Below are 13,447 nucleotides of genomic sequence, written 5' to 3'. Positions count from 1 at the left end.
ATTGACTATAGAGGTCTAAATTACATTCGGCGATTGAGTCATTTCACGGAGCACGCTTCTTCACAAAACTGGATCTCAGGAGCGCGTATAACTTGGTGCGTATCCGGGAGGGAGATGAGTGGAAGACGGCGTTTAGTACCACAATTGGCCATTATGAGTACCTCGTCATGCCGTATGGGTTGAAGAATGATCCAGCCATCTTCCAATCCTTTGTAGATGAGATTCTCAGGGCAGGGTGTGGTGGCTTATAATGATGACATTCTGATATATTCCGCCACACGTGCCCGCGCATGTGTCTCTGGTGCGCAGGGTACTTGGGCAACTGTTGGAGCATGACCTATACGTCAAGGCTGAGAAATGCTTGTTCTCTCAAAAGGCTGTCTCCTTCCTGGGGTATCGCATTTCCACATCAGGGTTGGTGATGGAGTGTGACCGCATTGCAGCCATTGCGTAATTGGCCGACTCCCACCACGGTAAAGGAGGTACAGCGGTTTTTAGGGTTTGAACTCACTCCGCCACTCCTCAACTAACCTTTCGCCCTTTCAGTGCGTATTGGGGTATCAGCCGGTCCTGGTATTGTGGCATCAGAGCCAGACCGAGGCTCCGGTGGTGGAGGAATGGGTGAAGCGCTCGAGAGAGAGACCTGGGAGGCCGTCCACAGGCACCTGAAACGGGCCGTGTTCGCACCGGGTCTGGCTCTCAACCCGAAACCTGCCCCTCCGCCTGCCCTGCCGGAAGCTGGGTCCGCGGTTTGTGGGGCCATTTAAAGTCCTCAGGAGAATAAACAAGGTGTGTTATAGGTTACAGCTCCCCCTTATTACCGTATTAACCCCTCGTTTCATGGGTCTCTCCTCAGGCCGGTGGTAGCTGGTCCGCTTCAAGAAGCTGAGGTATTGGAGGTCCCTCTGCCCCCCATGGACATCGAAGGGGCCCCGGCGTACACAGTGCGATGTCACTGTCACAACTTCCACCGAAGATGGCTCCTCTCCCTGTTCGGGCGGTGCTCGGCGGTCGTTGTCGCCGGCCGACTAGCTGCCACCAATCCATTTTTCCTTTTCGTTTGTGTATGTCTGGTTTTTCTTTACACCTGTGTCCTATTAGTTTAATTCAGTGGGTTTAGTAACCTCCGCTGCCTGCTATTCTTTTGCGGGATTATTTGCTATTGTTGCGGTTAGAAGTGCGTTTTTGCACCACAGGTTTTTTTTCTCACGGTCGGTGTACCGTTTTGGACTGTTTAGGAGCAGAGGTTTCTCCTTCGTGTGTTGCGTCTTTTCCCTGTGTGTGGCGACTTCGTTTGGGCGTGTTCCTCCACCTGTTGTGTAGTGTAGTTTGGGACTTCTCATAAATTATTTTGCTACTGGGACTTCTTTGCTCTCCTGCACCTCCCTCCTCTTAGGAGGCACATAACAGTGATACTATTTATCAAAGTGCAGCTGCATCTACTCTTAAATCACTGGAAGCCGTTTTTCATAGCGCCCTTCGTTTTATCACAGGAGACAGTTTTATGGCTGGACCACTTTGAAGTCACGTTGATCACATCATTACGCTTTTTTTGTTTATAAATCCCTGCTCCACAAGCTTCTGAGTTACCTAACTTCACTGTTAAGATTTAAAATTACAAGTTATCAAACCACATCACAGGGTTGGTTAACTCTGGAGAATCCTTTGGTGTCTACAGAGTTAGGAAATTCAGCATTTTGTTTTCATACTCCACACGTTTGGGATGACCTCCACAATACATTTAGAATAGATGGGTGTGTCCCTAGGACAGTTCAGTCAACAAACAGAGGATTTTTTATAATGAAGAATGTGTTTGTTTTAGTTGACTGTTTTGTGTATATTTATGTTTGTCTGTGCAATATGTGTTGCATTTGATACAGTTTATATTGTATTTTTTAAGTATTTTATGAAATTGTATATGCAGGGCTCCCTTGTAAAAGAGACACTGGTCTCAATGTTAATTCCTTGATTAATTAAAAGTAAATAAATGCTTTCGGGATTTGAACTTGCAAGCTTTTGGGCAGATGTGCATGAATGTTTCAGCAGTGCCACCAGGTACTCTTTATTACCAATAACATACAGTATATCATACAATCTCAAAATTAGGGTACAGTGTTGTTCCCTAGGGTACAAAAAGGTCAAAGGTACACACAGGTACCTTCACATTACATCGGGGTCCCGCTAGCGGGACAACTTTCGGTGAAACTGGAGAAGGCACAATTCAAAAAAATTATAATATTTTTTGATTTTAAACATTTAGGTACACATATATTTGAAGTCAGAAGTTTACATACACTTAGGTAGGAGTCATTAAAACTTGTTTTTCAACCACTCCACAAATTTCTTGTTAACAAACTATAGTTTTGGCAAGTCGGTTAGGACATCTACTTGCTTGACAAGTAATTTTTACAACAATTGTTTACAGACAGATTATTTCACTTATAATTCACTGTATCACAATTCCAGTGGGTCAGACATTTACATACAATAAGTGGACTGTGAAACCTTTAGAAGCTTCTGATAGGCTAATTGACATCATTGGAGTCGATTTAAGGTGTACCTGTGGATGTATTCAAGGCCTACCTTCTTTGATTGACATCATGGGAAAATCTAAAAAATATCCGCCAAGACCTCAGAAAAAAATTGTAGACCTCCCACAAAGTCTGGACATCCTTGGGAGCAGTTTCCAAACGCCTGAAGGTGCCACATTAATCTGTACATACAATAGTACGCAAGTATAAACACCATGGGACCACTCAGGAAGGAGACGCGTTCTGTCTCCTAGAGATGAACGTACTTTGGTGCGAAAACTGCAAATCAATCCCAGAACAACCGCAAAGGACCTTGTGAAGATGCTGGAGGAAACAGGTACAAAAGTATCTATATCCACAGTAAAACAAGTCCTATATCGACATAACCTGAAAGGACGCTTAGCAAGGAAGACAACACTGCTCAAAACCGCCAAAAAAAAGGCCAGGCTACGGTTTGCAACTGCACATGGGGACAAAGATTGTACTTTTTGGAGAAATGTCCTCAGGTCTGATGAAACAAAAATAGAACTGTTTGGACATAACGAGCATTGTTATGTTTGGAGGAAAAAGGGGAAGGCTTGCAAGCCGAAGAACACCATCCCAACCGTGAAGCACGGGGGTGGCAGCATCATGTTGTGGATTTGCTTTGCTGCAAGAGGGACTGGAGCACACCACAAAATAAATGTCATCATGAGGGAGGAAAATTATGTGGATATATTGAAGCAACATCTCAAGACATCCATCAAGAAGTTAAAGCTTGGTTGCAAATGGGTCTTACAAATGAACAATGACCCCAAGCAAACTTCCAAAGTTGAGGCAAAATGGCTTAAGGACAATAAAGTCAAGGTATTGGAGTGGCCATCACAAAGCTCTGACCTCAAATCGTATAGAAAATTTGTGGGCAGAACTGAAAAAGCATGTGGAAGCAAGGAGGCCTACAAACCTGACTCAGTTATACCAGCTCTGTCAGGAGGAATGGGCCAAAATTCACCCAACTTATTGTGGGAAGCTTGTGGAAGGCTACTTGAAACGTTTGACCCAAGTTTAAATTGTTTAAGGCAATGCTGCCAAATACTAATTGAGTGTATGTAAACTTTTGACCCACTGAGAATGTGATGAAAGAAATAAAAACTGAAATTAATCATTCTCTCTACTATTATTCTGACATTTCACATTCTTAAAATAAATTGGTGATCCTAACTGACCTAAGACAGGGAATTGCTACTAGGATTAAATGTCAGGAATTGTGAAAAACTGAGCTTAAATGTACTTGGCTAAGGTGTATGTAAACTTCCGTCTTCAACTGAAAGTGTCTTATATCGGCTGTTTAAATTCATGTTAGTCTAACTGCACTGTCCGATTTACAGTAGCTATTATAGCGAAAACATGCCATGCGCCCAACATCTAAATATTTTTCCACCGGCATAGGTTTCATACATTCACATATAAGGAATAAATATCCCTTCCATTAAAAATCGGCCGTTTCCAGCTACAATAGTCATATACAACATTAACACTGTATTTCTGATCAATTTTATGTATTTTAAATGGACCAAAAATTTGCTTTTATTTCAAAAACAAGGACATTTCTAAGTGAACCCAAACTTTTGAACGGTAGTGTTTGTGTGTACGAGTGTGTGTGTCAGAAAGAGAGAGTAAGAGTGTGTGCGCACATGTGTGCTTGCATCTGTGTGTGTGCGCATCTGTGTGTGTATGTGCAGGGGAGGATATGGGGAGCAGGTGCAGTACCTCACATATAAATACTCTCTAATCCCCCAGTCTCAGACCCAGTTACCCAGAAGAACAGAGTGCTCTTGGTGACTCACCCGGTCAAGAGAGAGAGAGAGAGAGACACAACAGAGTGTCTTCCAACTAATAAAACATTGCTGTGAAATACCTATAAAAATGCAGAATGTCATGCTTATAAGACTTACAGATTTGGAGGAGTCCTTGTCAACCTTGGCCTCTGTCTCCCATAGATGATGACCATCTATAGAAGGGAGAGTAGAGAAGAGTGAGGGTGATCATGTGAAAAAATTATGTGAGAAAAGTACCAGTATTCAGACTTGCACAAATGAGTAACCACCATAAATCGCTAGACTAATGAGATCCCCATTCATGTCAATGTTGACATCATTAGCCATGATGCTGTTAACAGTGTTATTGTTAGCTCTGTCTGACATCAGTGATCTATAAAACAGCTGCAACAGAACCAAGGTTTTCACCAACATCAGTTGAGTCTGATGATGAGCTCATATATTCAGTCTCAGTCTAGGCTAACCCACTCAGGCCGAGGGGGCCGATCTGATGCAACTCCGAGACCCAATCCATAGGCCATACCAAAGGGATGAGTAACGTCTTTGGTCGATGAGAGAAACCCTGACTTCATTCCTTTGTGGAATCCCAAATGTAATGACCAATTGTGACTCGCGGGCTTGTTAATAAAGTTAAAAATCCGGGGTTCCTTTAACCCGTGGGCTGTGAATAACTGGAAAGTGAAGCCTTGGCATAGTCTCCCTCCCTAAGCCACCGTCAGTCTTTTCAAATAGCTCATATTTAAATATCGGCCCTTTTGTCATGCTTATTAAAGTATTATTAAATGTTTTATATTCTGTTAATGCACTTATTTTAAGTTGTCGTAACAAACTGGCTACCCATCAGGCAATAAAATAGGGCATCACAGCTGTTGAAAACATGGGTCCTAAAAAATATCCTATTTTGCTATTCTTCTATGAGACATCAACAAAAAGTAATTTTCACATAGTTTATAAGAAAAAGGGTAAGCACCGCACTATTTTCTCTTACACCAATGACTCGTTAACAAAACCTGAAATAGAAATGAAATCACATAAAAAAAATTATTGGTGAGAATTCAACTTTCTAAGAAGTGCCATGCTAACAATTCTGACCATTCTTAAAGCTGAGATCTGTGAAACCAATCAATTCCCCGACGGGGAGGAAGGAGTAGGCTGTCCTTGTATATAATAATTTGTTCTAAACTGACTTGCCTAGTTAAATTAAGTTTACACTAAGAGCATAACATTTCTACACCCTAATTGTAGTCTAACCAATACCCAAACGGAGATTCAGTGAAAATAAAAATCTAATTGATTTATCAAGACCAGTCCCTATGCTCGTCTCAGAGCAGTGTAAAACAGTGCTAAAATAGTTGTAGGCTATTGCTTCAAATCCTATTGCTTCTAACTTCAATATGCTCTTTAAATAAACAAGACACACCACTTTTAACAGCACATTACTCAACACTAGTGAGATTCATGTCGTCTACGGTAGGCCTACAGCAAATTGAAAAACACGATGTGACTCTCCGCCAATAATTACATATAGAGGATTGGAGGATATTTCTGTAATTCAGTGACATTTATTCCCATAGTAATCAGTTATGGCTCCATAACTAAATAAACGTTGGCATTTTGAAAGAGTATTTTTATCATTATTTTATTAACGAAAGCATAAAGATGGCATTATTAGTTACATTGTTTTAGTTTGAACGTGCAGACTGGCACCAAGAACAGTGGGAACGTTTCCCTAGTCAGCGTCATTGTTAGTGCAATGCCCCTTAAAGTGTTGCTCTGTGCTACCCAGTGTGGCGGGGTGGGGGTCCACCCCCCTTCCTCCTCCTTCCTTCCCCACGGGCTAGGTCTGTGTTGTGTGCGAGGCTCTGTGACTCATCCCGTGCCGCCTGCCCTTGTGCCTTGAACCTCGTGTGCTTTCAGTGGATACAGCTGGAGAACTGCATTGTGTGCCACTCGGGAGCCATGACCAATATATATTGTCCTGCTAATAACAGGGTTAATAATATGACAATATCCAACAGGCTTTAATATATTTCTAAATTAATAATAACAATAATTAAAAAAAGCTTTGTTTAAAAAATAACAATATTTTGAAGATTTTCAAATAACGTAAAATGAGTGAGAAAAAAGGTAATTATTGAACATGGGGTGAGATATTGTTACTAATTTGTAAATAAAGCCAGTTTGTTATTTATAATAATTTATTTCTGTTTTTAGAGGGAGAGAAACCAAAAACCTACAGTCATCTCATGGGTCTCCCAGTCGAGGCCGGCACAGGTATTGAACCAGCATCTGTAGCAACACGGTTTGAACTGCTATGCAGTGTCTTGCACCACTCAGTACAACATGACGGTCGGGAGTGAGCTACAGTAAGAGCAAAATAATTCTAACAAAATAAAATAACAGAAACCTAAGTGTAACAACAGTTTTAGTAAGTAATACTGAAGTCATGCACAATTATCAGGTTCTATTTACGTTTATAAATCGCAAAACTTTTCGTGGAGCAACCACTGTACATATTGCGCTCTTCTATTGCATGTGTAATGGTGTCCGAGGGGAAAAAACTGCGTTCGTTGCTTGCAGTAACTTTTGTTGTTGTTGTAATATTGCAAACGGACGTGGCAGTTTCACCATTAAGGATTGCAGCTTTAACATCACATATAGAAGCACTCTTGATTAGGTCTATATTATGACAGGTTATCTTGAAGGCTGTCTGTCTGGTCTTGTGAATTGAAACTGAGAGGTAGACACAAACACAGGCTGGGAAGAAGACAGCCCATTGCAGACAGGGCACACTTGGCCTGGGTCTGCTTGGGCTGTGATGTGGCAGAGGAAGAACCTGAAGCTGACACTGATGCCCAATGCCTCCCATTATATCTGGAGACTAGAGGCAGGAGGGAACCTCTCCGGCTCCATCTCCACTCTCTCGCTCTGGGAACCAATCCAAAAGGGAATCCTTAGAAGGCTACATCAACCCGCCGCCAGAGATAAAAAAAATAAAAAAAACTGCATTTCAGATCCCATCTCCCCTTTTCTACTTTATTTTTTTCTCTTGCTCTCTCTCTCACTCTCTCAATTTTTTTTCACTGGCCACACATTCATGCAGAGAAAAAACATTAAATTGAGCAATTTGTTGTTGAGCATCTGCCAGGAAATGTTTCTACAGAGAATCACATTTACCTTTACTTTGATGGTGAGAGGTGTTGTGCAGAGTGTACTGCATAACGTACAGTGAATATAAACACATGCGCTATCCATGCCCATGTGGAATGATGAAAGAGAGCCCTTGCCCTTGGTCTGATGACTAAGTTCTTCCTCCCAGCACTACCCCCAGAACACGTGGATTGTGGGTATTGCATGCAAGCGTACTGTCTCAGGGAAGGGCAGTAATTGAGGCAAGCCATCTATTCAAACTGAATCAATCAATGGCTGCTAAAGTGAAGTTCACTACTAAATAGAACACAGTTTTGAAATCTGCATCTCAGCACAGCACACCGTCTGTCTTCTAAACTCAGCAAAAAAAGAAAAGCCCACTCACTGTCAACTGCGTTTATTTTCAGCAAACTTAACGTGTAAATATTTGTATGAACATAACAAGATTCAACAACTGAGACAAACTGAACAAGTTCCACAGACATGTGACTAACAGAAATTGAATAATGTGTCAATGAACAAAGGGGGGGGGGGGGGTGGGGGGGGGGGTTCAAAATCAAAAGTAATCAGTATCAGGTGTGGCCACCAGCTGCATTAAGTACTGCAGTGAATCTCCTCCTCATAGACTGCACCGGATTTGCCAGATCTTGCTGTGAGATCTCCCCACTCTTCCACCAAGGCACCTGCAAGTTCCCGGACATTTCTGGGGGGAATGGCCCTAGCCCTCACCCTCCGATCCAACAGGTTCCAGACGTGCTCAATGTGATTGAGATCCAGCCTCTTCGCTGGCCATGGCAGAACACTGACATTCCTGTCTTGCAGGAAATGACGCACATAATGAGCAGTAAGGCTGGTGGCATTGTCATGCTGGAGGGTCATGTCATGATGAGCCTGCAGGAAGGGTACCACATGAGGGAGAAGGATGTGTTCCCTGTAACGCACAGCGTTGATATTGCCTGCAATGACAACAAGTTCAGTCCGATGATGCTGTGACACACCACCCCAGACCATGATGGACCCTCCAACTCCAAATCGTTCCCGCTCCAGAGTACAGGCCTCAGTGTAACGGTCATTCCTTCAACGATAAACACAAATCTGATCATCACCCATGGTGAGACAAAACCGTGACTCATCAGTGAAGAGCACATTTTGGCAGTCATGTCTGGTCCAGCGACGGTGGGTTTGTGCCCATAGGCGACATTGTTGCCGGTGATATCTGGTGAGGACCTGCCTTACAACAGGCCTACAAGACCTCAGTCCAGCCTCTCTGGTCTAACTCGGGCAGTTGTTGTTTCCATCCTGTACCTGTCTCGCAGGTGTGATGTTCGGATGTACCAATCCTGTTCAGGTGTTGTTACACGTGGTCTGCCACTGCGAAGATGATCACCCTCTCTCCCTGTAGCGCTGTCTTAGGCGTCTCACAGTGCAATTTATTGCCCTGGCCACATCTGCAGTTCTTATGTCTCCTTGCAGCATGCCTAGGGCACATTCACGCAGATGAGTAGGGACCCTGGTGTTCCTTCTTTTGGTGTTGTTCAGTAAGTAGAAAGGCCTCTTTAGTGTCCTAAGTTTTCATAACATTGATCTTAATTGCCTACCGTCTGTAAGCTGTTAGTGTCATAACGACCGTTCCACATGTGCATGTTCATTAATTGTTTATGGTTCATTGAACAAGAATGGGAAACAGTGTTTACAATGAAGATCTGTGAAGATATTTGGATTTTTACCAATTATCTTTGAAAGACAGGAAAGACAGGGTCCTGAAAAAATGACGTTTCATTTTTTGCTGAGTTTACATTACAATATATCACTTTACACTCTGTGCCATCATCAGTTTTCTGGTTTTCCTCAAATATGTTTTTATGAACAGTACGCTGTAATTTATAAAATGTAAACTCCCTGTTCATGTGCACGTAATTGATTTGTTTATGAAAACAGCCACAGTTCTCCGAAATTTTCGAGGCCGGCCAAACTGCTGAACGGTTTCAAAGTTAAAGTCATTATTTTGTAAATGCAATGAATTGGATCCAGAAGCACTGACCAGTCATGTAACAGAGTAGAGCACCCCTCCCACGGCTAACTGTTACTCGGAGAAAGACCCCTTAAACCGCTAACCAAAAAAAATACAATTAATCTCTGTCGAAAGAAACACGATTCACTCCACTTTCAGCCTCCTCGGGCACTTTCAGATTTCCCCTCTATAGACGGATGGTTATCTATAATTTTCTTGGGTAATTCCAGACACCACCTGGCAAGGTTCTTGAAGTTTGATAATTCTCACAAAATTCTATTTGGAGGTCCTCAATCATACTGTAGACATAATAGACACCTCTGGCCAAGAACAACCAGGCCTGTCTAGGTCTGTACAGTACCTGGTTGGACTGACTCTCCTCATTGGCTCTGACTCATAGGGAGACGGTGAACTTTGGGTCATGGGTCACAAAGTAGTCGGTCGGTTCAGGCAGGGGAAACTGGTGAAACTGGAGGTCTGTGGGTGTCTGACTCTGACACAGTGACAAATTATCCATGGTTACTGCTAGCCTGCCTACAGTAAACTAGGCAGCCAGCCAGTCCCAGATGTGAAAGCACTCTTTTTTTATAAAGGGACTTTCTATCCACGTCTCTTTTCTGCTAGGAGGATTCCTTCAAAAGCTCCTTTGCTCTCACTCTCGCTCAGCCTTAACTCATGGTGTCTGGGAATTTATGTGCAGACAGACACACACCATGCAGATAGTCTTACTGTAATGTGAACACAAGCACAACTTGACACACAACTCCACATGCTTAAAAAAAAAAGGTTTTACCATTTTGAAGGATAATATTCTGCATGACTTATTAAAATGTCAGAAGTGCAAATGATGACTAACCTTAATCTATCAATGTTGGTCTGGAGATCCAAATCCAAACAAAAGCAATCTCAATTTTTCACACCTTTACATAAATGTTGTGTTTGGAGTCAACAAACTTCAGCCGCCAACATCAATTTGAAAACAAATTCAGGGGCAAAACCTTGACAAAGTGACGGCTAAGCGATTCATAATTTCTCTAAGACGTACTGAGGTTTATCAAAGAGCCCATCACTGGGCAGGCTGAGGCTGGAGAGAATGGAAAGCAAGGTCAGATTGAGGCAGTTTCAGATTACAGCCTGATGTCTGGGAGATCTAAGGGCTGTAGTGTAATCTCCTATAAGGATCTCCATGCTCTACACCAGCGGTATTCAAACTTTTTCAGAGAGGACCCCATTTTTTCCCTAAGAATTTATTGTGACCCCACCCCAACCCAAATCTAATGGCACAACCTTAAATCAGTCAAACAAAACTTTAAATTCATTGAATTTGTATCTGAATACATTTACTCAATACATTTTTCTTTGTCAAATGATCTTTCTCAAAAACATTTGTATATTGTCCCATACCATAATCGGTACTCCTCATTTTTTTGTTTCCTCTCCCCCCCAAAATAAAAAAGATATAATTTAATTGGCGACCCCACAGCAGTTCCCCCACGAATGCCAACATTGAACATCACTGCTCTACACTGTAACCACGGGTGACAACTGCATTGATGTTCTCTCTGCTCCCTCTAACTGTGCTGCAACAAACTGGACAGGAGATCTGAGGCAGGACTATGTCGTCATAATGAGGTGCTGCTTATGGGGCTGGACTGGTTCTGAGAAGCAGGTGAATGTCAGTGTACATCACTACAGGGACACAGGGATTCCTCCTGTATGAGTTTTTTTTTTATTTTGGGGTGACCAGTGAGCTGAGATAAGGCCGGGCTTTATCTAGCAAAGACTTATAGATGACCTGGAGCCAGTGTGTTTGGCGACGAATATGTAGTGAGGGCCAGCCAACGAGAGCATACAGGTCGCAGTGGTGGGTAGTATATGGGGCTTTGGTGACAAAACGGATGGCACTGTGATAGACTACATCCAGTTTGCTGAGTAGAGTGTTGGAGGCTATGAGTCACTGAGTACAACACTCTCTTACCCCTGTGTACACACACACACACACACACACACACACGAATGTGTGCACACACATGCGTACTGACATACACAAAGTTATACACACACACTTGCACACATGACCCACACGATATAGTCTAGTTATTCTCAAGTGTAGGAGCCTCAAAAATCTGGGAGTTGTTTTTTGGAAAATTATCCATTGGTAAAATGGGTAAACCTTCTGTGGCAACAGAATCCCCTATTCAAGATTTATGAGAAGGATTGTTAAACCGTTTTTAGACCTCGGCCTTGGCATGGACAAAACAATAATAAAAAAAACATTACAATTAAAGATGCACTAGGCAGAAATTGCTCCGTCATTTCTTAAGGCTGGCTGAAGGGTGTTTCCATGGGAGCATCAACACCACCCCAGAAGCTGCGCCAGGACCTAAAGACAGTCTTCTTAGCTTCAACAGATCTGAGGGGGCTACTGATCTTCTTCAAACTGACACAAATTTAAAAATATATATTTTTTTACATTTAACCTTTATTTAACTAGGCAAGTCAGTTAAGAACAAATTCTTATTTATAATGACGGCCTACCCCGAACAAACCAGGACAACAATGGGCCAAGTTGTGCACCGCCCCATGGGACTCCCAAACATGGACAGATGTGATGCAGCCTGGATTCGAACCAGGGACTGCAGTGTGACACCTCTTGGACTGAGACGCAGTGTCTTAGACCGCTGCGCCACACAAAACTATAAACCAAAAAGAGAGTTATCTAGAATTATGGGCAAGGTAAATATTGAAAATAATTAGAATTTCACATACATAAATTGATAGCAATAGAGATTAGGAGAAATCAAGAGATGTAGAAAGAGATATAGCATAGCTCTCACACTACTATTGTATGATAATGGTGCTTGAGCCCCCACCCAACCCACGTAGAATTCCTCTCCTCACACAATGGCAACAGGTTCCCCTCTGATCTGAGTGACTCATGAACCATATGATCAGATGTGTTTACATTGCACAACCTTGGCCCAAACCATACCTCATGTTGCTTTTCTAAAGCTAATCAAGGAAATTGCTGTTAGTAAACCCTAAGCATCAACATCTGGGAGCAGTTCCTCCCTCCTTCCCAACTGAGAGGGCTTAGAGAGAAGAGAGGAAACAAATACTGAACTGTGAGGGACAGCACAGCAGCCTACATGGCACATAGTGCATTTGTGATCCATTCCTATTCTGAACAGGCAATGGAAACTTCTGCAAATGTAAATCTGCTGGGTTAAAAATACAGCGCATTAATGTGCACCACATGTGGCACTCTGGCAGGATGGGGGATATTTTGATGGCTGGGGAAGTGGAGGGAGGGAGTAGCCCTGGGGTTTCTCAAACCCAGGGGGGCAAAGAGGGAGAGAAAGTTAGAGCACAAACACACACACCCACACACTCGTTTTCCTATCCTTGTGGGGATCAAAATAATTGATTCAAAATCCTATTTTCCCTAACCCTTAACCTGAATCTAGCTCTAACCGTAATTGTAACCCTAAATTGAATCCCTAAGCCTAAAATAGCCTTTTTCCTTGTTTTACTATCCTTGTGAGGACTTCTGGGCCCCACAAGGATAGTAAAACCAAACACACACACGCACATAAATATGTACACTAAGCCACACACATCTGCATCCAGCTCCAGCTCTGGCTTCAGCTCCTACCTTGGGCTTTCTCCATGAACACCACTTTGGAGTCGTGCTGGAAGTTGTGTCCGCTGAGGAGCATCTTCTCTCCCCCAGCAGCAGGGCACGTCTGCAGAGTCTGCTTATCCACTAGGGGCAACTCCTGGGCTGATCTCTGGGCTGCAGGAGGGGGACAGCACTGTCTTCACTACAGAATCATTACAAACCCACTCTCCCTTCAGCCCCGACCATCCAGACAAAGTCATTTTCACGAGCTTGACAACTCTTAAAGAATCCTCACCACTAACAATGCCAAGAGCCA

At 42.9% G+C, this 13,447-nt stretch overlaps 1 protein-coding gene across 4 annotated transcripts in view; it reads right to left on the bottom strand.

Annotated features, from left to right (window-relative positions):
* Positions 1 to 13,447, bottom strand: part of LOC110496087 (nuclear factor of activated T-cells, cytoplasmic 1) — a 66,387-nt gene that overhangs the window by 36,050 nt on the left and 16,890 nt on the right. For all 4 annotated transcript variants that reach the window (XM_036971313.1, XM_036971309.1, XM_036971311.1 and 1 more), the window contains 2 exons: positions 13,165 to 13,305; positions 4,466 to 4,521 (listed from right to left, as the gene is read on the bottom strand). In XM_036971313.1, coding sequence (XP_036827208.1) covers positions 4,466 to 4,521; positions 13,165 to 13,305 — 197 coding nt within the window. The remainder of the gene's footprint in view (positions 1 to 4,465; positions 4,522 to 13,164; positions 13,306 to 13,447) is intronic.

This window comes from Oncorhynchus mykiss, chromosome 32 (genome assembly GCF_013265735.2).
Source record: "Oncorhynchus mykiss isolate Arlee chromosome 32, USDA_OmykA_1.1, whole genome shotgun sequence".
Lineage (NCBI taxonomy): Eukaryota > Metazoa > Chordata > Actinopteri > Salmoniformes > Salmonidae > Oncorhynchus > Oncorhynchus mykiss.
The sequence above is the reverse complement of the archived record's forward strand: the minus strand, read 5'-3'. Positions and strand labels throughout refer to the sequence as shown.